The sequence below is a fragment of the Phyllobates terribilis genome, unplaced genomic scaffold, assembly GCF_046119375.1.
Source record: "Phyllobates terribilis strain yellow unplaced genomic scaffold, ASM4611937v1 Scaffold_7__3_contigs__length_470593459, whole genome shotgun sequence".
Taxonomy (NCBI): domain Eukaryota; kingdom Metazoa; phylum Chordata; class Amphibia; order Anura; family Dendrobatidae; genus Phyllobates; species Phyllobates terribilis.
The window spans coordinates 247,089,577-247,110,563 of NW_027362767.1; the positions used below are offsets into that span (position 1 = coordinate 247,089,577).

The 20,987-nt window shown below is 50.5% G+C and overlaps 1 protein-coding gene across 2 annotated transcripts; it reads right to left on the reverse strand.

Annotated features, from left to right (window-relative positions):
• Positions 1 to 1,214: 1,214 nt before the first annotated feature.
• Positions 1,215 to 20,509, reverse strand: CERCAM (cerebral endothelial cell adhesion molecule). 2 transcript variants are annotated; one of them, XM_073640174.1, is made up of 12 exons: positions 20,405 to 20,509; positions 11,482 to 11,592; positions 10,736 to 10,853; positions 10,473 to 10,607; positions 9,746 to 9,950; positions 9,556 to 9,675; positions 9,177 to 9,253; positions 7,337 to 7,443; positions 5,827 to 5,959; positions 4,339 to 4,466; positions 4,058 to 4,261; positions 1,215 to 3,978 (listed from the first exon to the last, which is right to left on the reverse strand). In XM_073640174.1, coding segments are annotated over exons 1-12 (1,578 nt in total). In that variant the 5' UTR covers positions 20,407 to 20,509; the 3' UTR covers positions 1,215 to 3,740. The 2 variants fall into 2 exon arrangements, with proteins under 2 accessions (XP_073496275.1, XP_073496274.1); XM_073640173.1 differs by lacking the exon at positions 20,405 to 20,509 and adding an exon at positions 11,776 to 12,019.
• Between the last annotated feature and the right edge of the window lie 478 nt (positions 20,510 to 20,987).

A 20,987-nucleotide genomic window follows, 5' to 3' on the forward strand; every position in this document is an offset into this window, starting at 1 on the left:
ACAGCAGCAATCGGAGAGCTCTGGTCATTGCTGTTGGAAGCAGGTGCCGGCTGTATAACACAGCTGATACCCACCATGTATGGAGCTGTCCTAGTTCCTGAGCCCGCTCCATACACCGCCTGTACCTATATGATGTATATTTACGTTATATTGTTGCAAATGGGGTTTTGCCAGATAATTAATGTATCTCAGGGGGGATCCCTACAGATCGTGAGAAAGGGGCTGTGAAATACCCCATAGAAAAAGAAAAAACATTTTCTTGTAATGGGGCCTCGTTCTCAGGATCACTGGGTCTCAAGCAATGACTGGCTAAGTTGGAAATAGCCTTTTAATTAGAGGAATTTATCACTGCTAAGCCTTTTGCCTCTGGTAGAGTACTAAAAAAAAAAGACTCTGGAGTAATGGAATTGCACTACGTGTGATTTTGTGTTAAAGGGGCTTTTTTCCAGGACTAATATTGATGACCTTTTTCTAGACTAGGACATCCATATTAGATACCCGGCCCCCTCTCCCATCAGCTGATTGAAGGAGTTGTGGTGCTGCTCTTACAAGTACAGTGGCCTCTTCATCGTTTACAGGGCACAGCGCTGCAGATTTGCTAATGGCAGTGCCTGGTACTGCAGCTCTGTCCAAGTGAATGGGACTGAGGAGCAGTTCCAGGCACGACCACTAACAAATGTACAGAGCTGAGCCTGGCAAACCCTGAAAAGGCAGCTGGGCTTGCTAAAGTCCTGTACTGTAGTCCCTTAAAAGGGCTATTCCCATCTTTATAGATGGACATTGTTGGATAATGCTTGTAAAAACAAGCACTTTTGCAATTTACTGCTTAATAAAATTTGAAGCCGTTCCAGAGATAATAACACTTTTCTTTTGTTTACAGTTGGTTGCCTAGAAGACCGACCACTGCTGCCAGACAGCAAAACATGCACTGTGAGTTAATATCCCAAGAACGGCTGAAAATTTAAATAAGCAGTAAATTGTAAATGTACTTATATTTACAAGCACTATCCAAAAATATACATTTATGACAATGGGAAAAACCCCTTTAAATCAGCTGATTATAGGGGGTGCAGGGAGTCGGACCCTCACTGATCTGATACTGATGACTTTACCTAAGGAGAGGTTATCAGTCATCCTAGAAACCTCTTTAATGTTTGATTTTAGACTGCCCTCCAATCAGAGCTGCCCAGCTCCCCAATAATCCGACATGTTCCTACTGAGACAGAGCGGGATTCTGCACCGTAAACTTTATTTATATCACAGACCTGAGACGTTACATGTAACCAGCAAACTCCTACAGAAAGGTCTAATCACCAGTCATAAGATAATCACTTTACAGTCCAGCATTTACCGTGTCGTGTTCTAGATTTACAGAAAAAAAAAAGATCCTTTTAAGTCAATGTTCATCCAACGGTCTCAGGACATGCTGGGAGTTGTAGTTCTGCAATGGCTGGACAGCCCCAGGTTGCAGAACACTAACATTAGTAATTGGATGATCCTTTATATTAATGTGGACAATACTGTAGTTATCCTAGATCAAGAACAATCACTCCCAGCAGATCAGCGATCCTATGTATGTTATTGGAAGATCTTGGGTGTTCTAGAGCACCCCCAATAAAGACACCATTGACTACAAGTCTATTTCCATCTGTTTCTGGAAAAGCTGGGAGTGACTTGTGTCATATCCCCCATAAGGATAAGGAAACCCAGCGTTTCCTAAAGTGGACGGGTCCTCTCTCCTCCTGTAAATAATACAATCATCCTGGATCATCTTCTCTTAGAAGAAAGCATTGTGTCATTCCTCTGTTATTCCTCCTGGAAATATATTTTTTTTTATGTACTTTGACACTGTTCAATCAGTGTAGCGACAAGAAGGTGGTAACACCCAGTTGTCGATTTATTCATACATTTCCAGGGAAGAATAACAGAGGAAGCCTTACGGCAGAAGGCCTCATCCAGAAATAAGATATAATTATAAAACAGCTCTTTTAATAATTCCCAAATATATTTATAGAAAATGTTCACATCAGACCCCCCCTGAGCTAGAAAGTTCTGTAAGTAAAATAAGATCTCCCCCGGCCCGCACCCCGCATACAATCCGTCTACTATATACAGTAATGCCACAGCGAGTCTTGTAAACAGTTCAGTCTGGGTCTGTGGTTCTGACTCCATCTCCTCCTATGAGGCCTGTACCCAGAAAAAATGGGAAATGTTAAAAAGTGTAGGATTAAAGGGATATTCCCAGGCCTCATTGGTGGGATCCTCATCTACTATACATTTATATCCCATACTAAGAATACGACATAAATATACGAGATGGGAGTCCCTTTAAAGTACCATTGTCATGTAACCGTGACCCTTTAAGGGCAGGTTCACATGCTGCAGATTTTTCCATTGCAAGTTTCACCTCCCATACATTGAAAAAAGGGGGACAAAATCTGCATCGGATTTTAACCTTTTCCTCTTTTTTTTTATTTTTCCCTCAACAGCAGAATAGGGGCTGGTACAAAACTTTGCAAAAAAATAGTTTTGTGCCATAATTTTTTTTCTTTTACTTTTCCGTCGGCGGAGCTTGTTTTATTGGCACCATTTTGGGCGACGTACAATGTTTATTGAGGGAGATGCGGCAACAACCCAAAAAATGGAAATTCTGGTGTTTCAATTTTTTTTTTCTTTTTTTACCAGTACGTCCTACCCAGGGAAGGAGCTAAGAGCAGCTCCGCGGGTCAGTTTCCATGTGGAAAAATTCTGCATCGTGAGGATCAGTAAAATCTCATCTTCATGCCCGATACTGTAATACTCTGCGGATTTTACCTGCACAAATGTCCAGGTGAAATATGCAGCTTTTCCCTGCTGTGCGGACCACCTACCCTAAAGATGTCAATAGGGGTTGTCCAGGACTTAGATATTCATGACCTATCCTTAGGTACCTTGGTTTTCTTGTTTTGCAAACCCACTGTTCCCTGACTGCAACTTTTTAGTAAAAATAAAAAATCAAATATTGCCTTACTCACCCTCCTGGGTCCAGCAGAGTCTCCGCAGCACTAGAGCACTGCAGCCAGTGACTGGGCGCTGAGGCTCTGCCCAAGTTGCTGGTAAGAGCCGCTGAGCTTTCTAATTGGATGCAGCGCTGTGAATAATGACAGACACTGGGAGCAGCAATGGAGACTCAGTACTGGACCCAGGGAGGGTGAGTTAGGCTCTTTTTCCTCGATTTTTTTTTAATCAAAAGAAGCTGTATTTTGGGGGTTTCCAAAACCGAAAAACCTCTTTAATTTCAATTGGAGCTGAGCTGAAGTACCAAGAACGGCCACTACACAGTGCATAGCGCTGTGCTCCGTACACTGCACATCAGGACCTGCACCCAGCTGATCGGTGTCTGAGGGTAGGTCCTCACCATCTTATTCCTGGACAACCCCCGATGCTTTATGGAGGAGAAGCTCTTTCCTTACTGTGGCGTCCATTTTAGCAGGACAGTGGGTAGCGGGTAGTCCGCCATTTTCCCATATGGGTCTCATTAATAACACTGGCACTTTAATTAGCAGTTTGTTGTACGGATACTACATTCACTTCTGACAGCTGAGAGTTAATATGTGGATTCTATTCCTATCTGCAAGACTGCATGGTGCCGACCCCCTGCTGGCAGGTGGGCACTAATGTGAAGTGTGCCTCTGCCGTTCTCCAATGTTCAGGCTCCATGGGTGATAGGTTGTGCCCAGTGTGGCAGTAAAGCTTCAGGGTCACAGCTCATCCCGTGACGCAGAGCGCAGTCCATGAGGCACGTTCCCCCGAGAATCCTTCAGGGTCTTCTGGGATCCGCTCCAGTCGGTCCGCACGTTGTCGTCATCCCAGAGTGTGGATGTCTCGGTGTCGCTTTCCCAGCTGGGATCCCCGGTGTAATGAGTGGGGTAAACGAGAAGAGGATGCACGGAGAAAACCTTCAGGTCTCGGATGGGAAAATTACTTTTATATTCCTTGCTGCAAAATTAAGGTAAAAAGGACGTCAAGGGGGAATGGACACAGAAGATACCGAGGGTCCCAACATGGCGGCACCTACTTTGGATGCGTGTCTGACATGATGGGCAGGAACTCATCTACTGGGAGCATCTTAGAGAGCGGCTCCGCATTCAGCAGCTTCTGCGCCCCCTGCAGGGAGATCATATAACACAGGGTCCAATAGGAGTAATCGGCCTCCACTAGGTTCCGCACGTTCTCCACCGGATTCTCGGGATCTATGGTCACTTGTTTCCTTCCTATATATCTGTAATAGGAAGAGTCGTCAGTTCTTACCCACAGACGCCATCACAGACCACCAGCAATACGCCGACGGCACCTTACATCAGGTCCCATTCAAGCTCCGCACTGCGGACATCACCCAGGAGTCGAATCATCTTTCTCTTGAAATAGGATTCAAAGCGGACGTCGTCCTCGAACACCAGAGTCACCTCTAGACGCCGATCTGCGATCTGAAACATGGAGGCTAGATTTTACTGCAGGAGATAAAACAAATGTGCATTGTCTTCTGCTGCTATAACTATCTTTTATAAAATACACAATAAAGCTGATAGGATCAACACATATCCACCCCAACAAGATTCACCTATACAGGCCTATATTATAGCCCCAGCCCCCCTGAGGAAGCCTGTATAGGCGAAACTTGTTGGGGTGGATATGTCTTGATCCTATCAGCTTTATTGTGTATTTTATAAAAGATAGTTATCCAAATGATGCTGTATTGTTCCATGGACTGCAGTCATGGTGTATAGTTAGGATAGTATATATCTTATAGTGCAAATGCATTATCAGCAGAAAGGACAAGACTCTAAACACCTATGAGTCCAGTTTGAAAAGGAAAATACAGGTTCACTACTGTAATTTTAAATCTTTACCAAGTTAAAAGAGAATATAATAAAAGTTAATTTTTTAATACATCCCGTTATTTGGGCTTATTTACCCTTTGGGTAATTTGGTAGTAGGGGGTGTATTGATTTCAACTACTTACAACAGCGCCATAGACCATGACTGACCGGAAACTAATATCCTTGAGCTCTGCCAAAGCCCTGTTCTTGGAATCGCTGGGGGTCCCAACAGTCAGACCCCAAGTAAACAGTTACTTATAGGATAACTTAATATCTTGAGAAAACCCCTTTGAAAAGGGTAAATTTGAAAATGACAGCCCATTTCCATACAGATTTCATGGAGGGGGTCGTGTTCAGGATATCCCCTGCATGGAGAGTAGAGAGCCGCCCGATACTCGTGGTACCCCACTCTGACGGACTTGCCTGTACCAACAGTGATTTGCAAGGCTGCCATCTAACACTATTGCCCCCTACGGCGGCTTCCATTCAAGAAGAGTCAACCCCTTTAAATATACACCCAAAGCAGCCAATGGGTTGGGGGCTACAATGCAATCAGAGGTGGTGCAACATCAGAGGTCTCTGCTCAGGCAGCACCCCCATCACTCAGAGGGTTATTTCCAACATTTCACGTTCGCACCGAATGGGATAAATGACAATTTGCAGATCAATGGGGGTCCCTGACCGATTTAAAAAAAAAAGGAGTGGGGGGCTCTTTTGTCTCTCTGCATTTTGGGACTGCTGAAAAATTGCAAATTCTCCCCTTCAGCAATCCCATAGAGAATGAATGTCACGCATATACAGCCACTGATTCTGATGAGGGCATTTGTGAGCATCGTTCCCAGGGCTGAGACCCCCACCGATCTGCAAGCTATCCATCTGTCCTGTGGATCTGTGATAACTTCAAATGTTAATCCATAAGCCCCCCGCCCCTATGGACATTGTGACAGAAGAGAGCATTAGATGTTACCTCTTTCCAGATTTTAAAATGGCTGAGGAAACAGCCCACCTCCCCTTTCGTGAGGGTCCGACCTGAGAACGGATCATAGAATCCCGGCAGCAGGTTCACGCCCAAACGCTTGATGTCGCTGCTGTTCAGGGCCCTATAGGAAGAGTAAAACACCCGGCGATGTATCTACAGCCATAGATATAAACACGTGGCATCAGCATGACTGCTGCGCTGTGACGTTAGACTGCAGCGGTCTACAGGACCTCGCAGCGCGGCTGTCTGATCTGATGAGCAGTGCAGGTTTCAGTCTGTGCCGCTGACAGCTCTCACAGCATCCATCCCTGCCCCCCCCACCATCAGGTCCAACACTTGCTTCCCCCCGGGATACTCCTCTATTGCACAGTGCACAGCCCAGCTGCTGCAGAACCTGATGGATTGACGTTAAGTTCCGCGTTTCCCAGTATGGACAGGTTGTGCAGCAGCTGCCGAGCCTCTTTGGGGACCGTAGGGGAACGCCATGAATATAATTCAGGAAATGTTTTGATTTCAAATACTCATATGATGCATATCTATAGACGTATGCGAGAATTGTGTGCAAATACCACATTCTGTCCATTGTACAGAGATAAGCGGCACCTGAGATACATTCACTTGTGTGGAAAGTGCGCTCTACAACCATTGATTGACATGATTACACACCTCGTCTGCTGCAGAACCTCGCCATACGCCTCGTCTGCTGCAGAACCTCGCCATACGCCTCGGCTGCTGCAGAACCTCATAATACGCCTCGGCTGCTGCAGAACCTCATAATACGCCTCGGCTGCTGCAGAACCTCATAATACACACGTCAGCTACTGCAGAACCTCATAATACACACGTCAGCTACTGCAGAGCCTCGTAATACACCTCAGCTACTGCAGAACCTCGTAATACACACCTCAGCTACTGCAGAACCTCAAAATATACACGTCAGCTACTGCAGAACCTCATAATACACCTCAGCTATTGCAGAACCTCATAATACACACATCAGCTACTGCAGAGCCTCGTAATACACCTCAGCTGCTGCAGAACCTCATAATACGCCTCGGCTGCTGCAGAACCTCATAATACACACGTCAGCTACTGCAGAGCCTCGTAATACACCTCAGCTGCTGCAGAACCTCATAATACGCCTCGGCTGCTGCAGAACCTCATAATATGCCTCAGCTGCTGCAGGACCTCATAATACACCCGTCAGCTACTGCAGAGCCTTGTAACACACCTCAGCTGCTGCAGAACCTCATAATACACACCTCAGCTGCTGCAGAATACTATCATACACAGCTCAGCTGCTGCAGAACCTCATAATACACCTCAGCTGCTGCAGAACCTCATAATACACCTCAGCTGCTGCAGAACCTCATAATACACCTCAGCTGCTTCGGTCTTTATGAAAGGACATTGGTGCTTAATACTAATCAATTAATTTTGGACAGGAAGCCGCTATTTTTAGGTTTTATTCCCAGTGTTGGATCCGATATGAGATTACCTTCCATCCACGGCATCCACCACGTGGCAGGATATTTCTTGTTCATACAGGGATCTCTGCATTCTCTCGCGACGTTCAGGGCGACGGAGAAGATTTATGAGAAATACCTAAAGCAGATAAACAGGTGCATTACAGGAGAGGGGATGGAAGGGGGCATCGTGCAGAGGACGGTGCATTACAGGAGAGGGGATGGTAGGGGGCATCGTGCAGAGGACGGTGCATTACAGGAGAGGGGATGGAAGGGGGCATCGTGCAGAGGACGGTGCATTACAGGAGAGGGGATGGAAGGGGGCATCATGCAGAGGACGGTGCATTACAGGAGAGGGGATGGACGGGGGCATCGTGCAGAGGACGGTGCATTACAGGAGAGGGGATGGACGGGGCATCGTGCAGAGGACGGTGCATTACAGGAGAGGGGATGGACGGGGGCATCGTGCAGAGGAGGGTGCATTACAGGAGAGGGGATGGACGGGGGCATCGTGCAGAGGAGGGTGCATTACAGGAGAGGGGCTGGACGGGGGCATCGTGCAGAGGAGGGTTCATTACAGGAGAGGGGCTGGACGGGGGTATCGTGCAGAGGAGGGTTCATTACAGGAGAGGGGCTGGACGGGGGCATCGTGCAGAGGAGGGTGCATTACAGGAGAGGGGCTGGACGGGGGCATCGTGCAGAGGAGGGTGCATTACAGGAGAGGGGCTGGACGGGGGCATCGTGCAGAGGAGGGTGCATTACAGGAGAGGGGCTGGACGGGGGCATCGTGCAGAGGACGGTGCATTACAGGAGAGGGGATGGACGGGGGCATCGTGCAGAGGACGGTGCATTACAGGAGAGGGGATGGACGGGGGCATCGTGCAGAGGACTGTGCATTACAGGAGAGGGGATGGACGGGGGTATCGTGCAGAGGACGGTACATTACAGGAGAGGGGATGGACGGGGGCATCGTGCAGAGGACGGTGCATTATAGGAGAGGGAATGGACGGGGGTATCGTGCAGAGGACGGTGCATTACAGGAGAGGGGCTGGACGGGGGTATCGTGCAGAGGAGGGTGCATTACAGGAGAGGGGCTGGACGGGGGTATCGTGCAGAGGACGGTGCATTACAGGACAAGGGATGGACGGAGGCATCGTGCAGAGGACGGTGCATTACAGGAGAGGGAATGGACGGGGGTATCGTGCAGAGGAGGGTGCATTACAGGAGAGGGAATGGACGGGGGTATCGTGCAGAGGACGGTGCATTACAGGAGAGGGGCTGGACGGGGGTATCGTGCAGAGGAGGGTGCATTACAGGAGAGGGGCTGGACGGGGGTATCGTGCAGAGGACGGTGCATTACAGGACAAGGGATGGACGGAGGCATCGTGCAGAGGACGGTGCATTACAGGAGAGGGAATGGACGGGGGTATCGTGCAGAGGAGGGTGCATTACAGGAGAGGGAATGGACGGGGGTATCGTGCAGAGGAGGGTGCTTTACAGGAGAGGGAATGGACGGGGGTATCGTGCAGAGGACAGTGCGTTACAGGAGAGGGGATGGACGGGGGTATCGTGCAGAGGAGGGTGCATTACAGGTGAGGGGATGGACGGGGGTATCGGGCAGAGGAGGGGTGCATTACAGGAGAGGGAATGGACGGGGGTATCGTGCAGAGGAGGGTGCATTACAGGAGAGGGGCTGGACGGGCGTATCGTGCAGAGGATGAAGGCACCCAGATCCTTGCTGTTAGCTCAGGGGCCGTCATCTTCATCCTTTTATCACATCAGATTAATGGAAATTATGTCCAATACACCGAGCATCTTAGGAAGAGGTCTCCTCCCGGACATGGACACCCAAAATATATGATGTACACAAACCTCATCAAATCCCATCTTGTCTGGTTGCTTTTCCGGCAGGGACACGTATGTGGACGGAGTGAATGTGAAGCCTTCCACTGCAAGACAGAAAGCTGAAGGTGAACGTACGGCAGAGAGCGATGACCGGGGCGGATAACAGGAGACCGCTCTTAGAGGATTTTCCTTCTTTGCCTCATTACAGAAGGTGATTCCTTCAGAAAGATTCCCGCTGCTGCAAATCCCTACAATCTGAACAATGAATGAGCAGGGGATGCTGGTAGATTTCAGCTCTGAAGCTGTGAATGCAGTTCCCTACTATAGCACAATTATTGTGGCGTATGTGTGTGTATCTATGGCCACATACACTATTACGATCCTCTTTGGATGTGTCGGTGCTCACCCATCGCTTCCAGTAGGAGGTGTACAAAATTAAGCTGGTCGTCCTCCAGGTCGTGGTGCGGCAGCGGTGGTACATTGATGTATCCGAAACGATGCTGATTGCTAACGTAACCTTGTACTCCTGAAACAAAGAACGGTTACCAACCACCGGGACAAAGCCATGGAAAAGACCGACGTCTTCCTATACGTACCGGACGCCAAACATGAGTATGCAAAAACTATGACGTCATCAAAGGTCCAGGTGTAATTTGGGTGAGGGGGGTAGAACGCCAGCCTGCTGCTCTCTTCCCTGCGCAGGTCCAGCAGGAAGGTGGAGTGCACCATGGGGACAGGGAAGCAGCCGACGCGCTGGCGGTTCTTTGTGGGGTAATAATCTGGCGTCCGGCGATAAAAGCCCTGACAACAGGAATGAAGATAATTACTGACAATACCAATTTGTCAAAGAGATGGGGGGATAACTCCTCAATTGCTGCGGGAGGGGCGACCGCTGGGACCCCCACCGATCCTTAGAAGGGGCTCTGAATCAGAGCAGTGGTCGGCACATTCATTCTAATGGGAGTGCCGACAACAGCCGAGCATTGCACTGTTATCTCCGGAAGACCCACTAAGGATGAATGCGTGTGATCAACCACCGCTCTGATTAAGAGCCCCGATCCTCTGGATCAGTGGTCGGACCTCCATCAACCCAGAATGGATAGGGGATAACTTCCAAACTTTAGACAACCCCTTTTAAGGGGTAGTCCTGTTGCAGATGACCACAGGTCTGAATCCCAGGAGCCATGGCTGTGGTGGTTCCGCTAGAGCCGATTATCAGCTCTGGTTTACATAAGGGGGTCCCAGGTGGTTGTCCTCTCCCCTTATGAGGTCCATGTGCCCTACTAGGGTCAAGCGAAAACATTTGCATTATTGGTCACGTACCTGCGGAGTTATCCCGCACCAAAAGTTAGAGAATCCAGTCTGGGCATCCAACATGGGCGCCACCAGGGTCTTATTCAAAGCCATGAGCAACTGCAAGGTCTGAACATTGGTCAGGACGTTGTCTGCATCTGTGAACTGGAGGATCAAAATAGGACAAGTCGCCATTTTTCTTCAGTCCGCAAAAAGCTACTGACTTGTGAACAGCCCCACGTTCTATCTGGTAGAAAACGTATGGGAAAAGCCACGTGTGAATGAGGCCTTACCAGAATATAGTCGGCCTTGTTCTCTCTGGCGTAATCCAAGGCCTCCTGTCTGAGCCGCATCACATGTTCATAGCGCTCCACGGGCCAGTGTTTAGGACCAGTTTCCTCAGGATACCATCTGTAAAGCAAAGAATAGAGGCAAGAATAAACATGTGCCCTATAATACTGCCGCCATGCATTGCCCAAATAATGCCGCCAAACAGTGCTCAGAACCAAAGGGAAAGAAAGTGGTTAGATAGGAGCTGTCACATTGGGTTGGTGATGTTAGAGTGATTGGGGTCTGACCACCAGGACCCCCAGGGCTAGGGGGTGAGTTTGCAGCGGTGGTTGAGCATGCACCCCGATTTACTGAGTTGTATTAAAAAATTAAAAGGGTCTTCCAGCCTACATAATTGTAAGATCGGTGCAGGTCACTTAGATTTACTAGCAGCCCCCTTGGGTGCAAGGCCATGGGCAGGAGGGGTTTATAGGAGCCGCTGGCAGAGCGTGTGCCCTGTGGCTCCACTCTAGGTCTATGGCTCTGCTGCGCTCTGCTACCTGCATACACTAAACGGCGCCGGATCCATTAACAATGGCGCCCAATGGACCCAGTCATTGGGGTTTTGCTGCATGTCACGCTTTTTTTTCCTCTACGACTTTGGAAAAAAATGACTCCAGGACAAGAGGGAAGGAATTTTCCGGCACGGCGCGAGGACCCCTCAGCTATATGGCGAAGTATGTGACAAGCCCGGGCGTGCGGACGTCACCTGGGCGATTCCTGCGCTCTCCACACCACGGAGCGATACGAGGGCCGCACCGACTCCAGCCACCCCCGCAGCACCTCCAGCGTCCCGTCCTCATTGTGGTCCGTCACACTCCTGCGCAAAAGACAAAAAAAACATAGGAAATTACAGGTCAAGGGCAGCTAAAGATGGCTGCATATATAAAGCCAGCGAATGGGGTCACACCCAGAAAAGTTAAACTTTCTGATAGCAATGTGACCCCACTCGCTTGCACTGTGCATGCTGGGAGTTGTAGTGACTGCAACAATGGCCTCTCACCAGATGGAGGTCCTCTCCCTGGGGTAGTGCAGCCTCTCTAGCGCCCCCAGGCTGTAGGGCAGCGCATGTGCGGCGTTACGGGCCAGGAGCGCAATGACCAAGGCGGGAGGTGAGGACTCCTCACCGGAGGACGGGAGCAGCAGCCCCGGCAGGAGAAGAAGCACGACCGCGGCGGCGGCGGGGGCCATGGAGGACGTGTCAGAGGCGGGGAGCGGAGGAGGAGAGGAGGGAGGGCTGTGCCTTGCAGGGGGCGGCCATGGACCCCTCAGCCCCCTACCTCAGCCCCCGGGTGATATGTAGCAAAGCCTGGAGACATTGCACCCTGCAGCTCCTGTCCATATCTGACTCCGACCACCGTCCTGGCCGCCATCCCCAGCTTTCCTGCAGCTCTGCATGACCAAAGTGGGTGCAGACAGCACAGAGAGAGGGGAAAGTTGGACCCCAAAGCTAATAAACATTGCAATATGGCATCACCTAATTTTCCATTTTCCTCCTCCTGTAATATTCCGCCCATACTCTTGTATTGGGGCTTGTTTTTTAGTTTGCGGTAGGGCTGTAGTTTTATCATCACCTTTTTGGGGTCCGTACGACTTTCCATTTTTTTTGGAACCGTAAAACAGCGATTCTGCCATAAAGATTTTTTTTTCCATTTCAGTCCATGATAAATATTGGGATATGTTATCAGTCCGGACAATTACACAGGCGGTGATGCCAAAGTTATTATTTATTTGGGGTTTTTTATTAGATTTTTCTAGGAAAAGAGAAATATGAACAAATTTATGTATATAGATTTTTTATTATATATATATTTATATATATATTTATTTTTTTAATAACTTTTCTATATATATATATATATATATATATATATATATATATATATATATATATTTTAACCTGCAGTGTATTGGAAAATTGCCACCGGCTGTATAGGTGTATAAGCATGGCCGGCACAGCGGCCTTCAGTGTCCCCTGTCTGCCATGACAATGCCCCACAATCCTATTATTATAGGCGTTTCTAAGGCTAAGTTCCTACAATGAGTTTTCGGATGCTGCATATTTCTGCTCAGCAAAAAAAAAAAAAATGCACCGTCTTACTGTTCCAGTAAAGCGGATGGGATTTATAGAAATCTCATGTCCACCGTTTTGTTTTACCTGTGGTGCGTTTTTTTAAATCTTGCAGTAATTAATAGTTTTTTGGGAGTTTTTTTTTGCAGATTTTTCCCGTACACTTGAGATCGTGAAAAAAAAATGAAAAAAAAAAGACTAAAAAAAGCATGTTAATTTGCACATGACTGTATCAATAAAGTTTTGTCAAATACCAGGAAATATCAAAAACAGTTTATTTAAAACATGACATACCAAAAAGAGCCAAAAAAACGCAGCTTAAAAAAAATGTGATAAAAACGTATATAGAAAAAAAAATGCACAAAATACTCATCGTGGGAACTTAGCTGTAAATGCCGCTGTCGCAATTTCCAGTGTAATCTAAGGGCAGGGGCGTACATAGGAATCATGGGGCCCCATAGCAGAAGTGCTAAATGGCCCCCCTCCCCAAATAAAATGTAAGTAATTGTTGGGGTCACAGAGGAGCAGATGTCACAACCTTCCAGCCTTTACATAGTAATTTTCCTCCTGTCCTAGATTCCTCTTTCATTGCCTCCATAAAGTATGATGCCAATGAAAGTGTCCCCTAAGCACAGTATGATACCCCCATGGTGAATTCCTCCACATGCACAGTATAATGACGCCACTGTACCCCACCTCAACTCACAAGGCAAAGCATGGTGACCCCAACACAGTATGATCCCCCAACTGTGAGCCCTAGAGCTAGAGAGGATGGGAGGTAATAAGGGAGGGTGTTATACATAATAAAAGAGGAAACTATATAACTAAGGACAGCGCTATACATAAGTGAGTACCCTCTATACTAAGGGACTGTGCTATACATAATAAGTGAGTATGCTATATACTAAGGGACTGTGCTATACATAATAAGTGAGTACACTATATACTGTAACGGGTCTGGGAGGCGGAACCTCTGAGCTACTATACAAGGGGGCGGTCCTTGTAAGGGAGCGGGTGGCAATCAGGGATGACGGGCAGGCAGTCACAGCAGGTGACCAGGACAGTCTCTGAGTGGACGGGCTGGAGGTCACGGAAAGTGACCGGGGCAGTCTCTGGACAAACGGGCAGGGAGTTACGGCAAGTGACCGGGGCAGTCTCTGGATGAACGGGCAGGGAGTTACGGCAAGTGACCGGGGCAGTCTCTGGGTAAAGGGTAGGTACGACCTGTGATGGCAGAGCCTCCGGGTAGGCTAGCAGGCAGATGGTAGATGTGTGCTCCCAGGTGAGCAAGCGAGAGTCTCTGGAATGGTAGGTGGTCACAGCACGTGACGGCGAAGCCTCCAGGTAGGCTAGCAGGCAGGTAACAGGTGGGCGCTCCCAGGTGAGCGGGCAGGAGTCTCTGGAAAGGCAGATGGTCACAGCACGTGATGGCGGAGCCTCCAGGTAGGCTAGCAGGCAGGTAACAGGTGTGCGCTCCCAGGTGAGCGGGCAAGCTGGTCCATAGACAGACTGACAGGAGTTGGAAGGCAGACCGTCGGACCTCAGGCTAGCAGGCAGGTGACTGGATATCAGGCAGGACAAAGGCAGCAAGCTGGCAGGAATCTGGCAGGTAACTGGCAGGTAACTGGCAACGGGACCTGAGGGCTGAAGCACAGGTGAGACACAGGTGCAAACAACATTGCTCGGGCACCTCCATTTTGGAGGAGGTGCCCTTTATATGGGAGGTCCTCCGGCAATTGGCCGGGGACTCCTTAGGACGGCGCGCGCGGTCCCTTTAAGAGAGGGGGAGCGCGCGCGCCCTAAGCACACTGCCGGAGAAGGAGCGCGCGCCGGAAGCAGCGGGGAGAGCAGCGCTGGAGGACGCCGCGCCAGGAGCGGGGAGGTGAGAGGGACGGCGTCTCTGCCTAGAACGGGGCAGAGACGTCGATGCTACAGTACCCCCCCCTTTAGGCCCCCTCTTTTTTAGGCCAGAAAGAAATTTTTCAAGGAGAAGCGGGGCGTTGATGTTCTCCCTGGGTTCCCAAGTTCTCTCCTCAGGACCAAACCCCTTCCAATCTACCAGAAAAAAGGTTTTTCCTCTTACCCTCTTGGAGGCCAGAATACTCTCTACCTCAAAGATGTCATCAGCGGAAACCGGAGCAGGAGGGGCACCTGGATTTTTGGAAAAAGAGTTAAAGACAACGGGTTTGAGGAGAGATACGTGGAAGGAGTTGGGGATCCGTAGGGTGGCCGGGAGTTTTAATTTGTAGGCCACAGGGTTAATTTGCCTGAGGACTTCGAAGGGGCCGATGAATCGAGGACCCAACTTGTAGGAGGGTATTTTGAGCTGCACATGTTTGGATGAGAGCCAAACCTTGTCTCCCGGACGGAATTGGGGCGGATCCAGACGTCTCTTATCAGCATATCTCTTCATCCGCTCAGAGGAGAGAAGAAGAGCGGACCTGGTGCTCTCCCAAATAGTAGAAAATTCGCTGACAAGAGACTCCGCAGCAGGGTTGTCCACAGAAACGGAGACAGGAAGTGGAATCCGGGGATGTTGGCCACCAACTATAAAGAACGGGGATTTGGAAGAGGACTCGCTCTCATGGTTGTTGTAAGAGAACTCGGCCCACGGTAGAAGATCCACCCAGTCCGAGTGGTGAGCATCCACGAAGTGCCGGAGGTAGCTGGACAAGATCTGATTGATCCGCTCCACTTGACCATTGGACTGAGGGTGGTAAGCGGAGGAGAAATCCAGGGTAATGTCCAGCAGCTTACAAGTGGCTCTCCAGAAACGAGAGGTGAACTGAACCCCACGATCCGACACGATGTGGAGGGGCAGACCATGGAGACGGAAGATGTGGCGGATAAAGTCTTTAGCCAACTCGGGTGCAGACGGAAGACCAGGCAGGGGAATGAAGTGGGCCATCTTAGAAAAACGGTCAGCGACAACCCAAATGACGGTACAACCGGCAGAAACTGGAAGGTCGGTGATAAAGTCCATAGCGATGTGTTGCCAAGGAGCAGCAGGTACGGGAAGGGGCAGGAGATGGCCGGCAGGTAGATGTCGGGGAACTTTGTTACGAGCACAGGATGAACAGGCCGCGACAAAGTCTACCACGTCCTTACGTAGGGTAGGCCACCAGTAATGCCGGGCAATAAGTTGAAAGGTCTTTTTTTGGCCAGCATGGCCAGCTAGTTTAGAAGAATGTCCCCAGCGAAGAACCCTCTCCCGATCTGGCACAGCTATGAACGTCTTACCGGGTGGAAGATGAGTTAGATCCAAGGGAGCCACATTCATCACCTTGGAGGAGTCGATGATGTGCGTAGGTTCCTCCTCTTGATCGGAGGACAGGAAAGACTGAGACAAGGCATCAGCTTTGACGTTCTTGTCCGCCGGACGGAAATGAAGAGTGAAGTCGAAGCGGGCAAAAAACAACGACCACCGGGCCTGGCGAGGATTGAGCCTCTGGGCATTTTGGAGATATGCCAGGTTTTTGTGATCCGTGTAGATAATTACCGGGTAGAGAGCCCCTTCAAGCAGATAGCGCCACTCTCCTAGTGCCAATTTGATGGCTAGCAATTCCCGGTCTCCAATGGAGTAGTTGCGCTCCGACGAGGAGAAGATTTTGGAGAAGAAGCCGCACGTTACCATTCTCCCGGTAGAAGACTTCTGGGTGAGCACCGCTCTGGCTCCGGAGGAGGAAGCATCAACCTCCAGGTAGAATTGTTTATTACAGTCCGGACGGTGCAGGACGGGAGCAGAGGCGAAGGCTTTCTTTAGGGAAAGGAAGGCCTCCTCGGCTTCAGGCGACCATATCCTGGGGTTAGCCCCCTTACGGGTAAGTGCAGATATGGGAGCAGTCCGAGACGAGAAGTGTGGGATGAAAAGACGATAATAATTAGCGAAGCCCAGGAATCGCTGTATCGCCTTCAAACCTTCAGGACGAGGCCATTTTAGAATGGAAGAGAGCTTCTCGGGATCCATTTGCAGACCTGTTTGGGAGATGACATAGCCCAAGAACGGAAGGGAGGTCTGATCGAAGAGGCACTTCTCGTATTTGGCGTAAAGGTGGTTCTGCCGAAGCCTAAGCAGGACCTGACGAACATCCCTCCGGTGTGTGGGGAGATCCGGAGAGAAGACCAAGATATCGTCCAGGTATACCACTACGCAGGAGTACAGGAGGTCACGGAAGATGTCATTGACTAGTTCCTGAAAGACCACGGGAGCATTACAGAGACCGAAGGGCATCACAAGGTACTCGTAGTGACCGTCCCGGGTATTGAATGCCGTCTTCCACTCGTCTCCTTGACGGATACGGACCAGATTATACGCTCCTCGAAGATCCAGCTTGGAGAAGATCCTGGCGCCCTTGAGCCGGTCAAACAATTCGGAGATGAGTGGCAGGGGATATTTGTTTTTTACCGTAATGAGATTGAGTCCTCTGTAGTCAATACAGGGACGTAGCGAGCCGTCTTTCTTTTTGACAAAGAAGAATCCGGCTCCAGCCGGGGAGGTAGATTTTCGGATAAATCCCCTAGCCAGATTCTCTTCAATGTACTCAGACATGGCTCGGGTCTCGGCTGCAGATAACGGGTAGATACGCCCACGGGGAGGAGTGGTGCCAGGTACCAGGTCGATCGGGCAATCGTATGGCCTATGGGGCGGCAACGTCTCAGCTTCCTTCTTACCGAAGACGTCCGCATAGGGCCAGTAGGGAGCCGGGAGACCAGGTGAGTTAGCTGGAGTAGGCTGAGGGCGAAGTGGACGGACCGGAACCAGGCAGGTCCTATGGCAGTCAGGACCCCATCGGAGTACTTCACTCGACCGCCAGTTCAATACGGGTTCATGTGTCTGGAGCCAAGGTAGACCTAGCAACAAGGAGTGAGAAAGTCCGGACAGCACATGGAATGAGATCTCCTCAGAGTGCAGCATTCCCACCTGTAGGGTTATAGGTTCGGTGACGAGCAGGATTTTCTCCGAGAGAAGTCTTCCATCCACGGAAGCAACTGACAATGGCTCCGCCAGGGACTTGGTGGGAATATGGTATCTCTCTACCAGAGACTGGGCGATGAGGTTTCCAGCAGCTCCAGAATCCAGATGGGCGAGTTCGAAGAGACGGTTTTCTCCCCAAGCAATAGAGACCGGTAAGGTCAGAGACGGAGAGGACTTACTTTTGTCTAGGACGACCTCTCCGAGTGGTCCTAGACACTGGCGTTTCCCGGCTTTTCCGGGCAGGAACGGATGAAGTGCTTCTTACTGCCACAATAGAAACAGCTTCCCTCGGCTCGGCGAGATTCTTGGCGAGAACCGACCATCTTGGTCTGGTCGACCTGCATAGGCTCAGGAGAGACGGAGGGAGTGACGGGTTGCTGAAAAGTAGGAGCTAAGCGTGGAAACCTCCTCTCACGGGTGACCTCTTTGGCACGCTCCTGGAACCGCAGGTCAATCCGGGTGGCAAGAGCTATCAGGTCATCGAGGGTGGTAGGAATGTCCCGACCGGCAAGTTCATCTTTAATACGGCCGGACAGACCCTCCCAGAAGACTGAAACCAGAGCGTCATTATCCCAGGCCAGCTCCGAGGCAAGGGTACGGAACCGTATGGCATATTGGCCCACGGTGAGGCTTCCCTGACGGAGGCGTAGCAGTGACGATGCGGATGAGGTCTTCCGTCCGGGTTCGTCGAAGACTTTCCGGAAGGCCGTGAGAAAGGCAGGCAAGTTGGACACCAGGGGGTCTCCTCTCTCCCATAGAGGATTTAGCCAGGCCAGAGCCTCTCCGGTGAGATGGGACATGATGAAGGCAATTTTGGCCCGGTCGGAGTTAAACTGGTGGGACAGGAGTTCAAAGTGCAGGGTGCACTGATTTATGAAGCCCCGAGCCTGAGCGGAGTCGCCTCCGAAGCGAGGAGGTGCAGAAAGCCGGGGTCCGGGGTAGGATACCATAGTGTTGGTGGACAGCGGAGCTGTCGGATTGCGAATCATGGCGCTGGCGGAGGTTGTTGGCGGAGCAGTCAGAGTGTCCAGGCGAGAATTGACATTCCGCAGGTGACCCAGGATGGACTCCTGTTGGGACCTCTGGCGGGACAGTTCATGACACAGGTCCGAGAGCGAGGGAGCTTGGGTGCCACCGGGTTCCATGGCCCGAGCAAACTGTAACGGGTCTGGGAGGCGGAACCTCTGAGCTACTATACAAGGGGGCGGTCCTTGTAAGGGAGCGGGTGACAATCAGGGATGACGGGCAGGCAGTCACAGCAGGTGACCAGGACAGTCTCTGAGTGGACGGGCTGGAGGTCACGGAAAGTGACCGGGGCAGTCTCTGGATAAACGGGCAGGGAGTTACGGCAAGTGACCGGGGCAGTCTCTGGATGAACGGGCAGGGAGTTACGGCAAGTGACCGGGGCAGTCTCTGGGTAAAGGGTAGGTACGACCTGTGATGGCAGAGCCTCCGGGTAGGCTAGCAGGCAGATGGTAGATGTGTGCTCCCAGGTGAGCAAGCGAGAGTCTCTGGAATGGTAGGTGGTCACAGCACGTGACGGCGAAGCCTCCAGGTAGGCTAGCAGGCAGGTAACAGGTGGGCGCTCCCAGGTGAGCGGGCAGGAGTCTCTGGAAAGGCAGATGGTCACAGCACGTGACGGCGGAGCCTCCAGGTAGGCTAGCAGGCAGGTAACAGGTGTGCGCTCCCAGGTGAGCGGGCAAGCTGGTACATAGACAGACTGACAGGAGTTGGAAGGCAGACCGTCGGACCTCAGGCTAGCAGGCAGGTGACTGGATATCAGGCAGGACAAAGGCAGCAAGCTGGCAGGAATCTGGCAGGTAACTGGCAGGTAACTGGCAACGGGACCTGAGGGCTGAAGCACAGGTGAGACACAGGTGCAAACAACATTGCTCGGGCACCTCCATTTTGGAGGAGGTGCCCTTTATATGGGAGGTCCTCCGGCAATTGGCCGGGGACTCCTTAGGACGGCGCGCGCGGTCCCTTTAAGAGAGGGGGAGCGCGCGCGCCCTAAGCACACTGCCGGGGAAGGAGCGCGCGCCGGAAGCAGCGGGGAGAGCAGCGCTGGAGGACGCCGCGCCAGGAGCGGGGAGGTGAGAGGGACGGCGTCTCTGCCTAGAACGGGGCAGAGACGTCGATGCTACATATACTAAGGACGGCGCTATACATAATAAGTGAGTACACTATATACTAAGGGACTGTGCTATACATAATAAGTGAACACATATACTAAGGGACTGTACTATACATAATAAGGCTACATTCCTGCATCTGTGTGCAGTGTCGGTGTGCTGCCCTGTTTTATAGATGCATTGAGCATGTCCTATTCTGATCCTCAAAATCGGATCAGAACAGGACATTCTCTGACCCTCACAGATTTCATTCTCAGATCCGTGATTTTCATGGATGTGTGAATGGATCTATAAAACTCTATGAGTCCTTGGACCATCCCATAAAAAAATCTGGCAGCACACGGACATTTCACACAGTGAATGCAGCCTAAGGGATTTTACATGTAACATTATCGCTCCAAGTCACACAGCGCAGATACAGAATAATATTTACATCCAGGCACTTGCTACTGACATCTCATCTGATCAGAGTCGGTTTCTGCTGTTTCTTCTCCATCTTGTCAGACCTTCATGTCGACATCTCCCAGCCACGACTCGTCTTATCACGATGATCTCCAGCCTAGAAAATAACAAGGTCACATATATTATATACATACATGTGTCTCCCCTGCACTGCGCCCCCGAATACAGATATATACCCCCCCATCAATATACTATTAGCCTCTTAGTAATCAAAATCTAAAGTGATAAGCAGCACTGTGCCCCCCAGTAACTATAGTCTCCACCGGCCAATAATATAAATTATTAAGTCTCTGTGACTCTCCCCAATTAACTGTAAGGCTATGTGCACACGGAAATTATACAAGCACCGCCATCATTGCTCTCTTCCAGGACCCCCGTCATTGCTCTCTCCCAGCACCCCCCCCGTCATTGCTCTCTTCCAGGACCCCCCATCATTGCTCTCTCCAAGCACCCCCGTCATTGCTCTCTCCCAGCAACCCCGTCATTGCTCTCTCCCAGCATCCCTGTCATTGCTCTCTCCCAGCATCCCCAGTCATTGCTCTCTCCCAGCAACCCCCCGTCATTGCTCTCTCTCA